Below are 17,553 nucleotides of genomic sequence, written 5' to 3' on the forward strand. Positions count from 1 at the left end.
TCACCCCGGCAGAACCCCGTGCCCAGAGCACACCGCACACCCAGACCACCACAGCCCTGCTTCCCCGAGGCGAGGAGCGATTTCACAGAACGTCCAACGGGAAGCATCCTGCAGATTGCTGCTGCAAAGGAGTGACTTCTGGTCATTTGCAGGGAAGAGTGTCTCCCTTTTAGGGGCCAATTCAGGCCCGGCTATTAGCATTTGAATCAGCCAGCCGTGCTGTTTTGATTGAAGACAGAAACCCAGCCTTTGTTGTTGCAATTTAGGGGCCTAACGACTTTTCTGTGCTCCTTTAATCAGTTCAAACAGTCGGGGAAATGGCAATCTATGGGAGAAGTGTGGTCTGGCCTCGGAAGTGCAAATGTGGCTCTTGTCCCTGAGTTCCCCCTCGTCAGCTTCTGAGCCCGCCTGTGGCAGCCGTGAGCTCCGGCGACCGCCCTGGGCGGGCTGTCCTCCCATCAAAAATGGGCGGAACGTCTTCAAAATATTAAACCGATGCAAATAATCACAAAAATGCACCAATGGGGGTCAGTCCCTTTTTCGTGGGCTGACCCTGCTTCCTGCCCGTGGATGTGGCCAAGCCAAGGGTCACGTCTAAAACGTCAGTGACGTCGAGGTGCCTGAGTCCCCTCGGGGAACTTTAGAACATGTAATTTCCTCGCTTAGGGGAACTTTGATTCATTTTTGTAGCTTAGAAAACTGCAACATTTCAAGTTTAAATAGATGGAAGGCCAGGTTTTCTAGAATCCTGTTTGCTCTGCTTTTCTGCATTGATTCTGCATTACATTTGCATATCTCGTGAGTGTGTGTGCGTGCGTGTGTGCATGTGTGCAGCCCCAGGTGAAGACTGGATTCTTTGCCACGCAGTGATGAGGGAGAAAAGGGAATGTCTTGGCGAAGCTGCCCAGCTGGGAGCAAAGTTCCACGCGGTGTGCTGGTTTTTGCCCTGATCCTTGGGCCGAGGCCCCGAACGTGCGGGGCGCAACTCAGCGCTGCCGGGCGTCAGCTCCCGGCCAGATGGAGGGGACCGGGGTTGGCCGAATACTCTCCCTGCGCGTTGGTTGACCATGGCATGGGCGACCCCCCTGGAGGGCACATGGGCCCCGAGGCCCCGGGCAGGGGTGCACGTGGACCCCGCCTTCGGGGTTGGGCTCAGGCTTCAGCCAGGGAGGAGCCGAGCGACAGGGGCAGCGGCCGCCTGCTCTGCCCGCCCCTTGGGAGCACCGCTAGGAAGAGGCTTGGCAGGGCTCAGCGCGGACGTGCCCTCCGAGGGCATCTGCGCACACCGACCCCTTCCTTTCTCCGCTCCGCTCCCGTCTGGATGACCGGGAAGGGCGCTCCTCCGGGACTGCGGTCCACCCACACCCTCCGGATCTTCCCTCCGGGAAGGGCGCTCCTCCGGGACTGCGGTCCACCCACACCCTCCGGATCTTCCCTCTTCGTCGCTGACCCACCACCTCCTCCAGGAGGCATTCCGGGATTTATCTACTTCTTCCACGAGCCCCTGCCTCAGCTGGGGCTGAACTTGCCCCTCCCCGAGGGACATTCTTTAGCTGTTTGAGCTCCTGACTACCGGGTACCCTCCCTAGGCCTGAGTCCTGTTCCAGGAAAAGCAGTTTGTCAACAGCTGTTCTCCAGGAGCTGATAAGAGGCTGTTTGTTTCTGCCTTGGTGTTTGCAGTATCGTGTGTACAGAGACCCGCGGCAGGCCGGGCTTTCAGGCACCTGCCTCATCCCGGCGTGAAAGGGCGCCCATGCGGGGGGCAACGGCCCTTGTTTCCCCTCGGCCGGCTGCCCCCCTGCCCTCCGTCCTGCTCAGAGCACCCAGAGCCTTGCTGTGGGCTTGCCCAGGGGGCCTCACCGTGCCCAGGGCCTGCGCCACCTGGCCTCACCAGGAGAAGCATCCGGGGAAGAAGGATGAAGTCCCCGGGGCCCGGCCTAAGGCCATCCTTGGTGGCTGGCGACACTGAGGTTCTTCGGTTGGCTTTAGGGTTGGTGTCCTCAAGCATGACACAGCGAGGACCGTCATCCCTCCATGTTCTCATCGAGCCGTTGTGAGAACCAGTGGGGTCTGCAGTGGGAGACCATGGGGTTTTGGGGAGAGAGACGTCCTTGCGGCGGTCACTGTGGGGTCTGTCATTTGACTTAGAACAGAGCCCAGAGGAGCTCACAGATCCTCAGCCTCCAGGGCTGATGGAGGCCCCAGGGGAATTCCCCAGGGGACAGCTTCCCCACCTCTGTCCCTGAAGTCATAAGGCGGCCCGGAGGCGGGTGAGGGAGGAGAGGGGACAGCACCGGGACACACGTTCATCACTTACGGGTGCTGAGAGCCAAGTGGCAGCTAGTGAGAGCCGGGCCGGTGGAGGCCTGTGCAAGCTTCCCTGAGGGCCTGTGTCGCTTCTTCCCCTGGCGTCCCTCTGGCTGATCCTGAGTTCTCGTCACAGATCAGAAAACAGGCTCGGGGACTCTGAGGCTGTCATGTCCACATCCACCAACAGCCTCAGAGACGCAGGCCCTGCTCTGGGAGCCGTGCCTCTAGCCGTCGGCACTTCTCTGGACCCAAACCTCCCGGATTGAGGCCCATTTTATTGCCAGACCTTCTTTTTAATTCTCTGTAGGACTGAAAGGAAAATGCAATTTCATGGGCTATAATCACGGGTGGATTTCATACCGAAAATCCGTATAATCCGTGTAATTCGTCCGTCCGTGAATGCACGCTCCGTGAGCCCCGAACGCCTTCTTCACCCGTTTATGATTGCTGCGTTCGAGATGCACATGGGCAGAGGCTCCCAGCGAGAGAGAATATTGAGGGCTTCCTAACAACAGCACCGTGTGTTCAAGGAGTGCTGAGCTTCACAGCTTACTTCTGTGTTTGCTTTTCTCTGCTTGGTGCTACCCTGAGCAGACTCCTGGAGAGGAACGGCTGGTTTGCAGATGTGGACCCAGAGAGCAGAGCCGGAGATCTGGTCAGTGTGGTCTTGGGCTGACGCCACACAGTGAGGCCCTGTCTCGGGTCCAGGGGGGCTGGGGGCGAGGGGCCAGCCCCAGGGAGCTTCCCTGCTGTGTGTCAGCAGATTCTCCAGCGGCAGTTCTGGTGCGTGTAGGAGGGCTGCCTGTAAGCAGCGGCCGCCGTCTAGAATGAGGGATGAAGCTGCCGCCGTTTGTCCCAACCGCATTTCCATTCCAGATCTTGATGTGGCGGAATAGAGAGGTCAGTTCAGTTTTACGGAGATAAAAATACAACCTTGAGTCTGACTTACAAACAAAACACAGTCAAAGCAGCACCGGCCTCTCCACGCCCGGGTTTCTCTGGCGGTTTGTTCCCTCTGCCGCCAGGGCACCGCCCAGCGAGGCCGCTGCCGGGGTGGGCCATCAGACAAGATGAGCTCCCGGGGTATTACGGGGGACGTAACGGTATTTCTTGGCAATGAGGAACTATCTCCTAAAATATCAAATGGTATGCAATGAAAAGATTAAAATGTGAATAAATAAATCTACCTCTTAATGCTCCTTCTCGTTCAACTACCAAGTTCTGCTTTAAAAGTTATTACTCATATTCTGACTGTAATGAAAATGGCAACAGCAAAAACTGAAGGTCACGCTTGCTTCCCAAAGCTGGATTACACACTCCCACGTGGACATGGGCTGCGTGCAGTGCGGCCGGAGCCCAGCGCCAGGAGGACGGGGGACACAGGGCCACCTAGACGGCCGCCCACAGCACGGCCCCCGCTCTGCTTCCTGAAAGGCGACAGCCCAGCTGGAAAAATGGAAGATCCCAGCCGGAAGACCAGAGGACACCCAGCAGCCCAGTGTGACATGTGAGTGGTCGAGAAAAGTGCCAGAAAGGAGAAGCATTGCAAAAAAATCCCAAACTGCAGATTTTAAGAATGGGACAGTGACAGGTTAAGTGGGACGGAGAGCTAAGAGTGCCAGATCGCAAGTGGCAGGCTCCCAGGCTAGATGTCAGCCTAAGCCCACGTTCCCAGGGCAGCCTTCCAGCGCGTCCCTGTCTGACGCGCGTGCCGTGCTGTCCCTCTGACCAAGCGCCGAGACCCTGTCCGGCCACAGGCGGCTTCTTCGCTTGTCTGTCTACCCCTCCCCCGCTGTCCCCCGTTGGAAACCCAGTGCTGGGGAGACAAGAGGGCACACCAGCTGTCTTGCTCACCGCAGTGGCCCTGCTCCTGGTCCTGTCACTTGCAAACAGCAGGAGCTTGGCTGCCTTTTCTTGAATGAATGAAGGAGCCCCTTCTGGTTCAGATTTCCATCCGCGTCTGTATTGCGCGGGCTCCCCGTCTCACGGCGAGGCAGGATGGCATCAGAGGCGTTACCGGCCATCCCTGATTCAGCTCCTGTCTGCCCTGTTTGCCTTTGTCAGGCCTGGCCTTCATCTCCTCCTTTTGTTCAGGGGTGACAGAGACACCTGCATGGGGTTGTTGCACGCACTCAGAGGAATGTCCATAAGGCGTTTTACCTACACCCGGTGCATACTCCCAGCTCTCTGACGCTGAGGGCTTTGTGCAAGCCGAGCTCCACGTACCCTACGATACAGCAGGGAGCGGTCGTGGAGAGCGTGTCGTGTGCGACGGGCACCAAGTCTGCCAGCGGAAGCAGTGCCAGCCAGCCCGACTCCTACCGGGGAGAAGTGCAGTTGCAGCCGGGCCTCTGATTAGGTGTTTGAGGGGCAGGTGTTGTCCATGGTGTCGTTCTGATGTGGCACGGGGGGCTGCCCGGACGAGGCCCTGGAGGTGGTCTCTTACCCCGTGGTATCTTGTCAATATCCACTGTTCTTTTTTTTTTTTTTTTTTTAAAGATTTTATTTATTTATTTATTTGACAGAGAGATCACAAGTAGGCAGAGAGGCAGGCAGAGAGAGAGAGGAGGAAGCAGGCTCCCTGCTGAGCAGAGAGCCCGATGTGGGGCTCGATCCCAGGACCCTGAGATCATGACCTGGGCCAAAGGCAGAGGCTTTAACCCACTGAGCCACCCAGGTACCCCTCCACTGTTCTTTTTGGAGTCCTTTCCAGCTGGAGGGAAAGGAACAGACTTAATTTTTTTTTAAAGATTTTATTTATTTATTTGACAGACAGAAATCACAAGTAAACAGAGGCAGGTGGGGCAGCAGGAAAGCAGGCTCCCCCCTAGCAGAGAGCCCAATGTGGGGCTCGATCCCAGGACCCTGAGATCATGACCTGAGCCGAAGGCAGAGGCTTAACCCACTGAACCACCCAGGCGCCCCCAGAGTTAATGTTTTAATTAATGCACCTTGACCTTTAAAGTGGAAGTATCATACTCTCTCACCATAAAGATGAACTTTAGCTCAGGGGCAGGGGGTTTTTAGAGAGCCTGACAAGTTGGGTGCACACTCATTGCTGACTGTGGCTGGTCAGCTGACTGTGTCTGACTGTGGTCTGGAGCACCTCTCAGTTCTGGTTGACTCTGCCCTCCAGCAAACGTCACGGGTAGTGTTCTCCTGGGCACCCAGGGGTAGACCCATAACTGAAGACAGGACAGGATCGTCTCACAACAGCCGTCCTCTGATCTCTGTTTCCTGGGTGGCTCTCAAATTGTACTGAATTGTAGCTGCTTTATGGGTGTTAACTTCAGGCCAACACGTATAGGTGTACACCCTCGAGTCACTTGTTTGGATTTTCATGCAAGTTGCAACAGAAATTTTTTTCTTCTGCACGCGCGCGCGCACACACACACACACACACACACACACAAGAATGCAAGCATGCGCCCCTAACCTCGTTAACACTGATTTGTTTTCATTTCTCTGGCAATGGGTTTCAGTGGAGATTTTTTGCTAGAAGCTAGTGTTTTGCTAGAAGCAGATACTATTTTACTTAGCCCATATCTGTGGTTCTCAAAATATTTTCTGAAGCAGAGTTGTTGAGTATTAAATGCAAATCCAAAATTATATGCTTTATTTCTAGAATCTTGAAGAATATTTTCATGATTTCCCTAGTGATCAAAATTTCCAATCTGAGATATAATAGTCTTGGATTCATATGATCAGAAAAAGATGTATAGATATTGACAGCTGTGAACATATATGCAATAAAAAATTTATAAGTGAGACAGTCTTCAGAGAGCCACTGAATGGGGAAACCTATTGGCAAATGGATAGTAGATTTTGGTGTTTAACATACAATTCATAAGCTTGGGGGGTATGAAAATAATTAAAATATATTGTATATGATTATGCACATTTGATTGTTCTTGGAGAAAGCATTCATAGGGTGTTGTTGTTGTTTAAACTAGGTTTTAAAGGCAGTCTTTAAAATGTTCCAAAGGTCTTTAAAATGATCCAAAAGTGTTTAATGTTATGAAGTTCAATGAAGTGAAAAAAAAACCTTATATTTGCAGAAAACAATATACACTAGTATTAATACCATTTTAAGATTCCCGTGTAGGCAAAAATAATTTAAATCCAGTCTTCAAGTCTCTCTGTCTCTTGTTCTCTTCCTTTAGGGTTAAGCTTCCAGAACACAAGAAGGGGAAACCTGCTCCTCCCAGGATGACCCCAGTCCCTCTGACTCTGGAACAAGCAATTCAGACTCAGCACGTTGTGGTTGGCTCCTGTCTTTTCTCTGCCCAGGGGTTAGAGGACACAGCGCCCCAGGCAAGCAGGCGAAGTCAGAGTGGGAAGGAAGCCAGGAGATGTTGCAGGGTTGGGAGGCTGTGGCCAGAGCAGGATGCCGAGCCGGATTCCTGAGTCTGAGCAGCTCTGGGCAATGCCTAGAGGCAGGAACGGGAGCACCTTCCCTGGGTGGAGGCGGGCTAAGGTTGCAGGGATGAGGGCTGAGGGTTAGATGGGTCAGCGGCCTGAAGAGAGGAGAGTCCCAGTATGACCGCAGGGGCAGGGTGGGGGTAAATTTTTTCCTAACTCCATAGTGAATAAGAAAAACGGCCAAGGGTTAGGGTTCTAAGAGGCAGTAGGTGCACTTGGCCTTTGGGGTTTATATATCTTTTTCCTTTTCCTTCACTGCAGGAGGCCAGGACAACAAGGCGATATTGGACCAACTATGTGGGCCAGGAATGAGACTCACATCCTGTCATGATGGGAAGGACGAAGAAATGCTGAAGCTCTCAGAGAAACGATTAAATGGCAGATTTCTGTTTCCTTAGTTCGAAGTTATGCCAGACAACAACAGCATCGTCAACTAAATCATAGACTCATGGTAAACGTGACATTGTTCATACGGAAACACAGAACCGTGAATGAGAACAGACGGGAGGAAGAGTCAGCAGAACGTGCCTCACCGGAGTCAAGACAGTGGAAATTAACAGATGGAGAAAATACATAAGCATGATGTATGTGGTTAAATTTCAGAAAGAATTTTTAAATTACGGGTCAGCATTAGGAGACTCTTAAAATGAATCAAAGATGTTTGAGAAAGAATGAAATAGAGCTTTCAGAGTGGAAAATTAATAAATAAATTAATTAATATTGAGGGGGTTGAAGAATACATTAGACATGCCCAAGGATAGAATTATTGAACTATAAAGATCAAGATGGATTTTCCAAACTAGCGCACAGGGAAACAAGCGATGGGGTACATACAGGTTAAAGGAAACAGAGGCTCTAGGAGGAAAATCCAACATACATTTCATGACAGCTGGTAGTAGGAACAATCGAGAGAAAAGTATCAATGAGAAAATTTGAGAATTCCAGAATTGATGAAAGGAACCAATCCTCAGGTGTAGGTGTCCCAAGGAACCACAAAGGCAACAAACACAAGGAACAGCAGACGGAAAAGGACATTGCTTAAAGAAGCGGGAGAGAAAGGACAGGTCATCACAGGGAAATGACAGTGAGAAAAGCACAGGACATCTCAATAGTAACATTGAATAAATTCTTATAAATTATTTTAGTGAGAAGAAGTAGAATATTTAAATAGGCTTAGCTATTAAGTTAATTAAGGATATAATTTCAACACCATCTAACAGAGAGAATGAGAAAACTCTAGGCCTGTATGATTTTACTGGTAAGTTCTCTGAATACTTAAGTAAGGAAAAATGTCACCATTCCTCTGCGCTCTCCAGAAAATGGGAGAGGAAGGCATATGTCCCGGCTCTTTCTGTGAACCCAGAGTAACCTAGAAGGCTGATCTCATTGAGGCGTGCAGCTGTAAAAGTCCTCAGCAAAATATTAACCAATTAACCCACTAATGTGGAGTTCATTTCAATAACTTCTTCTGTAATAAAAATTATCACGATTGATGGGTAAGAAGGAAATTACTCAACTTGTTAGTGTACTTAAAAATATATTTGTAAGAAACATGTACTTAATGGTGAGATGGTGAAACCTCTCTTTGTGAAGCTGGAAACGACAGAAGGATACTTGCTCTTCTCATTTCTAGTCAAGACTGTTCTGGAAGTTTGACCAGTACTATAAGCAAGAAAAAGGAAGAGAAGCTAGAATGTTTACAAGAGATATAAAACTACTTTTTGTAATAGAAAAATCCCGAAGAACACAGAAAAACAAGAAGATATCATACATTTCTGGAAAATGCTTAACTTTAAAAGGGAGAGAGGGACTCTTGATGGGGAAGGGAGCGTGGATGCTGGAAATGGGCTGTTTCTTGACCTCAGTGGTGGTTACTGTTTGCTTTATAATGAGATTATGAGATTTATATGAAATTTTATAATGAGATGAAGGGTCTACATAAAAACTATAAAAATTTTATTATTTTACAAAATAATTTTTTTAAAGATTACCTTTATGGTAGCAATAAAAGTTAATTACCTGGGAGTTAATTTGGAAAAATTATGTGTGAGCCCTTTGTGAAAAAAAGCATAAAACGTCTTTGAGAGACATTTAAAAAGATCTACGTAAAAGGAGCCATGATGCTTCAGAATAGAAATACCACATATTTAAATGGTGTGAGTTCTCCTCAATCTGGTTTTTAGATTTAATGCAATTTCAGTAATTTTTCATGGAATTTGACAAACTAATTCTGAAGTTTGTGTGGAAGAGCTACTGGTTGGAACAGGTGGGCACACTGAGAACAGCAGATAGTAAAGTTGGGCCTGTTCTGTAAGACCTCAGGCCCTGATTTCAAGGTCTACAGCAACTTCAATGGACGTTTATCGGTTCAAGGTGGGTAGAGAGCCCGGCATAAAAAGTCAGACTCCAAAATCACGTGCAGAACGGAAACTATCGCGGTAGATTTGTTGCCGATCTTGGTGAGACCGTGGCTGGTTTAGCCAGTGGTGCTTGGACGGGTGGTTTTCTCCACTGAGAATGGATCTCGGTATCATCTCAGACACAGCAGTCAGTTCTATGTGGGTCAAAGTCCTAGATGTCAAAGAGAGGCCTATGGAACTTTAAGCATACGGGAGGCTGTCTTGGGGGTAGGAAGGGCTCTCTTAAAGGTGCAAAGACTGTAAAACGGAAAGAACAGTGTGGTAAATTCGACCATGTGGACGTGGGGACTTTTTCTTTCACTAAAAGACATCCTCAAGGACAGGAGCAGCCTAGTCACAGAGGGGGAGAATGTTTGCTCTCAGTAAAATCGGCAAACGATCGGTACCGGCATTTAAAGAATACTACCATACTTGAATTTAAAAAAGAAGATTCAACAAGATACTCAAAATCCTTAGTAATCAGGAAAATGCAATTTGAAACCGTAACATTCTTTTTCTACCTAACAGATGGGGAAAATGATAAGATCTAACAATATCCACTATTGGGCAAGCTACAAACTGAGTGGAAACTCACTTCCTGTACGTGGTATATACAGTTGGTGTAACATCTTTGGACAACAATTCAGATATTCTAGAAACACTGAAGGAAGACATTACCCAGAAATTCCTTTTTTAGGCTTATTACCCAGCTGTGCACATGCCTGCACCACAGCATCAAAAGACACATAGAAGGATTTTTTCATGAACTCATGAGACCAACAGGGAAATCTGAACACTGACTAGATTTTTTTTAAAAAGACTTATTTATATTTATTTTAGAGAGAGAGAGCACAAGCAGGAGGGGCAGAGGGACAGGGGGAGAAAGTGAATCTCAAGCAGACTCCGTGCTGAGCAGAGTCCAACACGGGGCTCGATCTCAGGACCCCGAGATCATGACCTGACCTGAAACCAAAAGTTGGATGCTTAACTACACCATGCAGGCGCCCCAAACACTGACTAGATTTTTGATGATATTAAGGAACTCTTTTTTAGGTTTGAGAATGGTATTAGGGTTAGTTTTAACCAAAAAGAACCCTATCTTTCAGGGATACACACTGCAATGCTTCTTTTACGGAGGCAGATCTGACGTCTGGAATTCCCTTCAGAGTGAGCTGTAGGTGGAGGAGATGGGGTGATGGGTCTGATGAAACAGGAACCCCCACAAGTGTGTCTTGTTGATGCTGGGTCGTGAATCCATGAAGGTTCACCGTCGGATTTACTCAGAGCTGGTTTGCTCAGCCTCAGGGCTGGTGCTCATCTCCACACCATCATTGGGAACGTGTTAGAGCCAAGAGAGCCACATACCTGGGCCCAGATAGTGGGGGTCTTCTGCCCACGTGAGCCGATCTGCCCGATTTCCTTTCCTCGGCTTCTCGTGGTGTGTCTCCGGTTGATTTGCTGAACCTTGTCATTTGAGTCTCTTCATTTGGTCTGTAAAGCCTCCCATTCTGTGATTTCAGCAACAGCCTTCTTGGCCATGAGCTTGAAGGCTGTCTCTGTAGAGGATCATTGCCCAGTGTGCCAGCACGGAGCCCTGCCGTCCAGAAGTGTCTGGGGCTAGGGACGGACATGGAATATGAGTTTATTTTGACTATTGTGTTGAAAACAGACTATAGGGGCAAGATGCTCCGGGTAAACGGATAAGGAGGCCAAATGCACGTAAAGAATTTGCTAGAGTGGATCTAGTATTTTAAGCCAAGGATTATGGCAAATAGGTGATCAGGGGTTAAATATGTTTGTTGCATTTTTTGTAACGGGCGGTGTCTGTGTGAGCGCTCTTCATGCGGACACTGCTCTGCTCCTCGCTGTCCTGTAGACCTCAGTCTCCTGTAGGTCCGGTAACCGAAGTGCTCGTTGTCCAAAGACTTAAGGAACAAACTGTGGCCCTGTGTTGGGCACTGAGCCCATTGATCTTCGGAGGCCTTTTGCCACCTTGGCGCACAACTGGAAATGAAACTGATTCCGAATGGCATCTTGTTAGCCTCCCCAGGCCTTTCCTCGGAACCCGCGTATCTGCGTTATAAATGGTGACAGAAACTCGGGCTACGGGCTACAGGTGTCAAACGATTTTCTCACTTGAAGGCCATAATTTACCTGATCTTTAATCCCATTCTCTGGCCAACTAGCCAACGGATGACTCACATTATTGCCCATTGTAAAAAAATAACAAAATTCCCACATATTGGAGTTTTAACTGGGTTTTTAAATTTTAACACAGTTTTGTTTTGTCCCAAACACGAGAAACCCACGACGGCCTCTCGCCTGCACTCACACCGTGGCAGAGAGGTCTGTGTGAGTTTCCTTCAGTCTCACCGACCCCTCCCACACCCCGTGAAGAAGAGCTCGTAGTGGCGCTTGCCCAGCCTTCCTCTGGGGTCAGGACGGTGGCTGGAAGGTCGGCGGCAAGTGGACAAGCGTTGACTGAGTTAGTAAAAGATGAGGAACATGAGTCTTCCCGCTCCGTTTTGGAGTCACTGTGGTCCTCTGGCACGACTGGAGCCCTCCCTGCCTGACCCGGGGGCTCCTTCACCTCCCAGATCTACATTAACTTTACGACGGACAGTTTTGGGAGGGGAGAGCAGCACGGATGCTGCGGGCTTCTGCAGAACGGTGACGAGGAGAAGGCATTGGCTTGTGAACCTCCCTCTGGTTTCCAACCTGTCTGCCTGGGTGGCAAGTTGTTTAAGGGATGAGGCTTTCGCTCTTCACCTCCTAGCCTATTGTCATCCTTTATGATTAAAGTTTGTTTCAGATTTTCAAAGTATTTAAGCCAACCTGTTCCCCTCCACAGACACACACACACACACCGGTCCCCCTCTAGGCCTGGCCGTGTGCCTGGGGTGGGCGAAAGGGAGAAAGTTGCCTTTATTCCCGCTGGCGGTGTACGGAAGCTGGTCGAGGGGAAACACGGTGAGTTTAAAACAAGAGCAGTCAGGAACCCGTCTGCTGCACTGTTTTTCCTCTGTCGGGAGGCCTTAGCCACCCGGACATACAAGCCGGGCTCTGACCCCCCGCAGGGCTGGTGCCCAGAGGATGCTGTGGACCGTGGCTTGTGTGCAAGAGACCTCGGCAAAGGCTACCAGCTCCCGCCGGTGAGCAGGGGCGGGGGGTGGCAGGAGCCCGCCAGCTGGGTGAGTTCCCTTGCATGTACAATGTGCCGATTCTCATTTCCAAATGGACCACTGACAGAACCTCTCCTCACAGCCCTGCTGAGCCCTCCTGTGGCCCCGTTTTTACTATCAGTCTGGACCCAACCTGGACGGAGCTCCCACCTTGGCTCCTCCCTGCCCATCCTTCACCAGACCCGGGAGCGGGGCTAGCTCCCCTCCGGCCCCTCTGTCCTCTGTCCTCCGGAGTGGGCCTGCCTGGCTCTGCCTTTGTCTTCTCTCTCCTGCTCCGGGATTAGCTACCCCCAAGCCATTCGTACAATTTGATTGTTGTCTCAGTCTTCTTTGTACATCTTTTGTCTTCATCTGTGTTTTTATGGGAATTTCTCTAGGACCCCCCGGAAGTGCCCTGCTCGCTGCCAGTCCACTCTGCAGACCTTCTCAAGATCTTCCCAGCTATTCTTGAAGATGCTGAGAGCCCACTCCCTTCAAGCAGTCTGCTTGGGGCCTCACCCCCATACCTCCCTGCCCGCTGCCCCCTTTCTCTTCCCGTATCACACCCATAGCACATCTGTCTCAACAAACGTCCGGCCGGGTTGGCCTTCCTAGGTCAGGGAGTGTGTCTTCGAATCCCTGCTGTCATGAAAAGGCCACTCTCTCTTAGCTGCTGTCCTCACTGTGGCCCCAGAATCAGCACAGAACATTCCGGATGCTCTCTGCCTTCCTCAGGTCTCCGTGCCTCTGTGTGTCCTTCAGTCCCACATGCGGCCTGCCCCCAGGTCCGCACCCCCGAGGCTGCTGCTGCTCCCTCACACGGACGTCCAGTCTGTGAGCTCTGAGCTGCACCAGCCCTTGTTGGAGCAACGATCACCACCCATCAGGATTCTGGACCTAATGTCCCCCCTCCTGCTGAGGAGCGACGGTGGGAACCAGAGCTGGTCAGGGCTGGGCGCTTCACCCCGCATCATTCCCAGCGTCCTTTCTGCGAGAGAAGAGATTGGACACTTCGTACTTCATTTGGCACTAACACGGGACTTTCCAAAACCTAGATGCAGGTATAGAGAAGGTATAAAGAGAGGAGGAAGAAGGTCCCGTGCTGTGAGTGTGATCACGCCGCCGCCGTGCTGCGTGTGTGATCACGCCGCTGCCGTGCTGCGTGTGTGCCGCCGTGCTGTGAGTGTGATCACGACGCCGCCGTGCTGCGTGTGTGATCACGCCGCTGCCGTGCTGCGTGTGTGCCGCCGTGCTGTGTGTGTGATCACGACGCCGCCGTGCTGCGTGTGTGATCATGACTTAGATGGTTACGCAGAGTCTCCCACGAGGATTTCTTGAGTAATTTTAAGCCCCGAGGGAGGCCTCTATCCCCGCACACTCACTGCTGCCTTTGGAAGAGTTCATTCCTGTTCATCCTTGGGCCTCGTCTTATGCACAATGTCCACAGGGAATCCCGCCTTTCACGTCTTCGAAACGACGGACTGAATCTGTGAGTGCGTCTGGTTCCGCGGCTCGGATGTGTTCCTAAGTGGGAAGGATGAACACTGCGTCCCTGTGTGGGAGAGCGTTCCCGACCGTGGGCAGGTTGGTTCGGGATCCGCGGCTCCTGCTTCTCCTTAGAGACACGCTCCAGGCCGCATTTCAATTTTGCCAAGCCTGTCCCTGGGTGAGGACCTGCCGAGCCCCTCCACGGGCCAAGGGCTGGTTTCACAGCGACTGAGTCAGAGCCTGCGGCTCGGCTGTCTACGCAGTGCCGCTGTGAGGGGACGTCCACGACCCCCGGTCCACGGAGAACAGCCGCCAGCTGCCCTGTTTGGGGGCAGTGAGCAGGGGAGAAAACCACGTGACACAAAGCGTGGCGGGATGAGGACGATGGGATTGTCTGTAATGATCGGAGGGAAAGCAGCCCCAGGAGAGTGAACTACAGGAAGCACATGACAAGCCCCGCAGATCGCGGGGCCTTCTCAGGGAGGCCCGGAGAGCCGTGGCCTGTGGGAAACAGGAACAGAGCCTCGGGGAGCAAGAGTGACCCAGAGGCCAGTGCGGCCATGACCGGGGCCCGGATGGGACGGGGGCTGCCGCAGGAGTGCGCTCCCCATCAGAGGCACTAGAATCAAAAGGACAGAGGCCAGTGGACCCGTCACAAGCCACTTCATGAGCGCAGAAAGACCTAGGCGCTGCAGCCACAGGAGCAGGCCCGGGGCCACAGCTGGGTGCCAGGAGCCCCCGAGGATGACTGGGCGACTGGGACGGTCTCCGCGATCCGGGCCACAGCCGGACAGACCGCGGAAGGGCTTCCCCTGCACTCAAGGGGAATCAAGGCACGGAGACAGGATGGACAACATTAAGTGCCCACACGGAAGATGCTCGAGGTCCCCGGCCTGGGAGGGGCCGCAGCCCCGCTGCCCCCGAGCTCTCCTCTGCGGCCTTGAATCCAAAGGGACGGAGCGACAGCTCTGGGGTCTGACGGGGCCCCGGGACTGTCCCAGGCCTGAGCCCCTCGCCCCGCGCCTGTGTTTGTCTTTAATGTGTGAACTCTGTCAGGAAACCGTATGCTGTCTTGCACCACAAAGCACACAGACTGTCTAGTGAGGACGGATTTGGTTCCTGAGTGCGTTTCAGTGGACAGCCATCCGTGCCCGCAGCCCGGAGAGCAAGCCGGAGCTCAGGCCCGGAGGGCTGGCTGCCTGTGGCCGCAGGACAGTGGCCTCAGCCACGGGCACAGCCACATGCACTCAGGAAAAACATACCTGTGTCTTTTCTACAAGCCAGAGGTGCCCCCAAACAACCCAACGTCCTCAAAAACATTTTTAACGGTGAGGAGTCCACAGAATTACAAAATCAGCTTTAAAAGCCATACTAAAACAAACTGGCTTTCTTTCAATGGGGGAGACAGACCAACTGGGGACAGAAAGGGTTTGCTGGGAAGCACCCTTCTTACATTTTAGGACTTGCCAATGCTTTTGGCAAAACTCTGCTTCACCAGTGAGGGAGACTGAGCCCCAGAGAAGGATGGAATGAACAAAGGTGAAGAAAACCCACCAAAATGCGGGCTGTGATTACTGCTTGAGGTTTCTATGTTCACACACACATTACTTGTATGCATATGCATAATACATATTATATTCCACACTGAGCACAAAGTATATAGCCAGAAAATAAATGAAGTTCTTCTCCCAGAGAAGAAGGGCCCCACAACGCTGTCCCCGGTGCCCACTGGCCTTGAGCCTGTTGGGGCATCATCGATACCTTCTAAAAGACAAATGGTTTTGTTGCTTGGGAAGGGTGGAAGCTGGGGAAACTGCCTCTCTGGGAACTGAGGGGTGTGTGTGTGTGTGTGTGTGTGTGTGTGTGTGTGTTAGAGAGATTTCTTGTAAAGTGTTCATTAAGTTATTTTGGGGGTGACCTTTGCATCCTGAGGCCCAGCCGTAGGACCTTTTACTCCAATAGCCAGGCTTCCCAAGCAGAGGCAGACATTGGGAAAGAAACAGCCAAAAGTGCTTCCTCCCCCGCAAGGAGGCACATTGTTACTAACTGGGAATCCTTTACTGCGGGGCCTGAGGAAGTTTTTGGCTGTAAACTGTCATGCACCACAGCGTTCACTGAAAAGCCTGGAGAGTGGAGACGCTTGTCCTGAGAACCAAGGAACAAAGATTCAGAAAACGAGGCAGAGAAAGGTGGGGGGAAGAATAGGTAGGGAGGCCAGGAGAGCCCCAGAGGGACACGGAGTCAGGAACTCCAGCCTCTAGCTGCCAGCAAGTGGGGCTACATCTCTGGGTGGTGTCCTTGAACACTTCGGACTTTGTTTGTGGGGGGTAAAAATGTCATTGCAAACGTTTGAAATTTAACTTTCTTTCCCTGGGCTTTTGTTCTTATTTGGTGGTGCTCACTGCTGTTAGGGGGCCCGCTGAGGTCAGAGCCAGCGTTCTGGATGGATCCGAAAACTGTCTGGCATTGGTGAGCTCTTTTGGACTTTGGGGACACAACCCCAGGGCGGTCAGGGAGAGAGAGTGGGAGCCTGAGGGCAGGGAGCACGGGGCGCCTCCCTTCCCACCAGGGTGTTGGAGCCCCACCATCTCCACTGGCGACCCCGCCCCCCACACCCAGCCTTTCACCTTTCCTCCAAGGGCGGGAGCTCAGGCGGTCTCAGGCCAGAGAAATGACCTTTGAGACACTTTTATTCCCTTAGGAAAGACGCACTCACAAGTCCCCCAAATGCCCGTGGCCAGAAGAGCCGGATGGAGGGCGACTCAGGAGGGTCCGCGTGTCAGGGGCAAATGAGGTCCTTTTGGTGCCTCTTTCCAGAAGAAAAACTCCCCCACTCCGGTCATCCCCTTGGGTATCGCAAGCATCTGAGACAACAAAAGAAACTGAGAAATGTCGATAGTATCGAGGCGCGCTGGGCTTCCAGACTCTCCAGTGCTCATTTGGAAAGGGGCGCAAAATCAGCCCTGGAAGCAGCCTCACTCCAGCTGGTGGGGGGCGGGGGCAGCAGGCCCGTAATCCCTGCGCTGGCTCCCGGAAGCAGAGGCCGGGGTCGTCCGCCCCCGGCCGGGATCCCTCCCGCGGCCCTGCGCGCCAGGCGCAGGCAGCAAAGGGGTAGCCCCGGCACACATTCCAAGTCCTTCCGGAGACCCCCTAGCTAGGGCGCAGGGCTGTTCTTAATGGGGCGCTTCCCCCCCTGCACTGGCTGTTCCCATAGGGTGCGGGGGTGGGGTGCGCCCGAAGACCTGGAAACAGTCTGGAACCACACGTTCAGGCTAGAGTGGTGGCCAAGGGCTTCCGAGGCTCACGGCCAGCGCTCGGAGCTTCTGCTTCCTCTTCTCATCCTGGGCTCCAGTTTTGGGAGAAATTTTATTGTTTAAAGAGACCTTATTGAACTATTTCCTGCTCATTGTCACCTTTCCTTCGCTCTCCCCGCGGAGGTTCTCACCGAAAGGTAATAAACCACCCGCTCCCCACACCGGGGGACGCGGCAGCCGGCGGGGCCTGGCAGGGAGGCGCACCCCAAACCCTGCTCTCCCGAGAGCACCCTGGCCAGCCCCTTCTCACTCCCACCTTCCACAGAAACCGAGATCAGCCCACAGAAGCCACGCAAACCTCGCCATCAACGTCCTGTTTTCACACGGGAAGCGGGAAAACTTCCTAAAAGGGCTCTTTGGGTTGAATTTTGAGAATTTCCCAGTGCGGGCCCGGAGCTCAGCCTCGGGCAGAGACTCCGGGCGCGGGGCTCCCCCTTCCACACCGGCGAAGGCGCGAGA

The 17,553-nt window shown here is 52.2% G+C and overlaps 1 protein-coding gene across 1 annotated transcript in view; it reads left to right on the plus strand.

The window, feature by feature from the left end:
* Positions 1 to 8,662, plus strand: part of LOC116587970 — a 70,039-nt gene extending 61,377 nt beyond the window's left edge. Inside the window, 4 exon segments of the mRNA XM_032338524.1 lie at positions 2,905 to 2,965; positions 3,615 to 3,817; positions 6,474 to 6,573; positions 6,994 to 8,662. Coding sequence (XP_032194415.1) covers positions 2,905 to 2,965; positions 3,615 to 3,817; positions 6,474 to 6,573; positions 6,994 to 7,044 — 415 coding nt within the window. The 3' untranslated portion in view covers positions 7,045 to 8,662.
* The last annotated feature ends 8,891 nt before the right edge of the window (positions 8,663 to 17,553 follow it).

Source organism: Mustela erminea, chromosome 4 (genome assembly GCF_009829155.1).
Source record: "Mustela erminea isolate mMusErm1 chromosome 4, mMusErm1.Pri, whole genome shotgun sequence".
In the NCBI taxonomy this organism is placed as follows: Eukaryota; Metazoa; Chordata; class Mammalia; order Carnivora; family Mustelidae; genus Mustela; species Mustela erminea.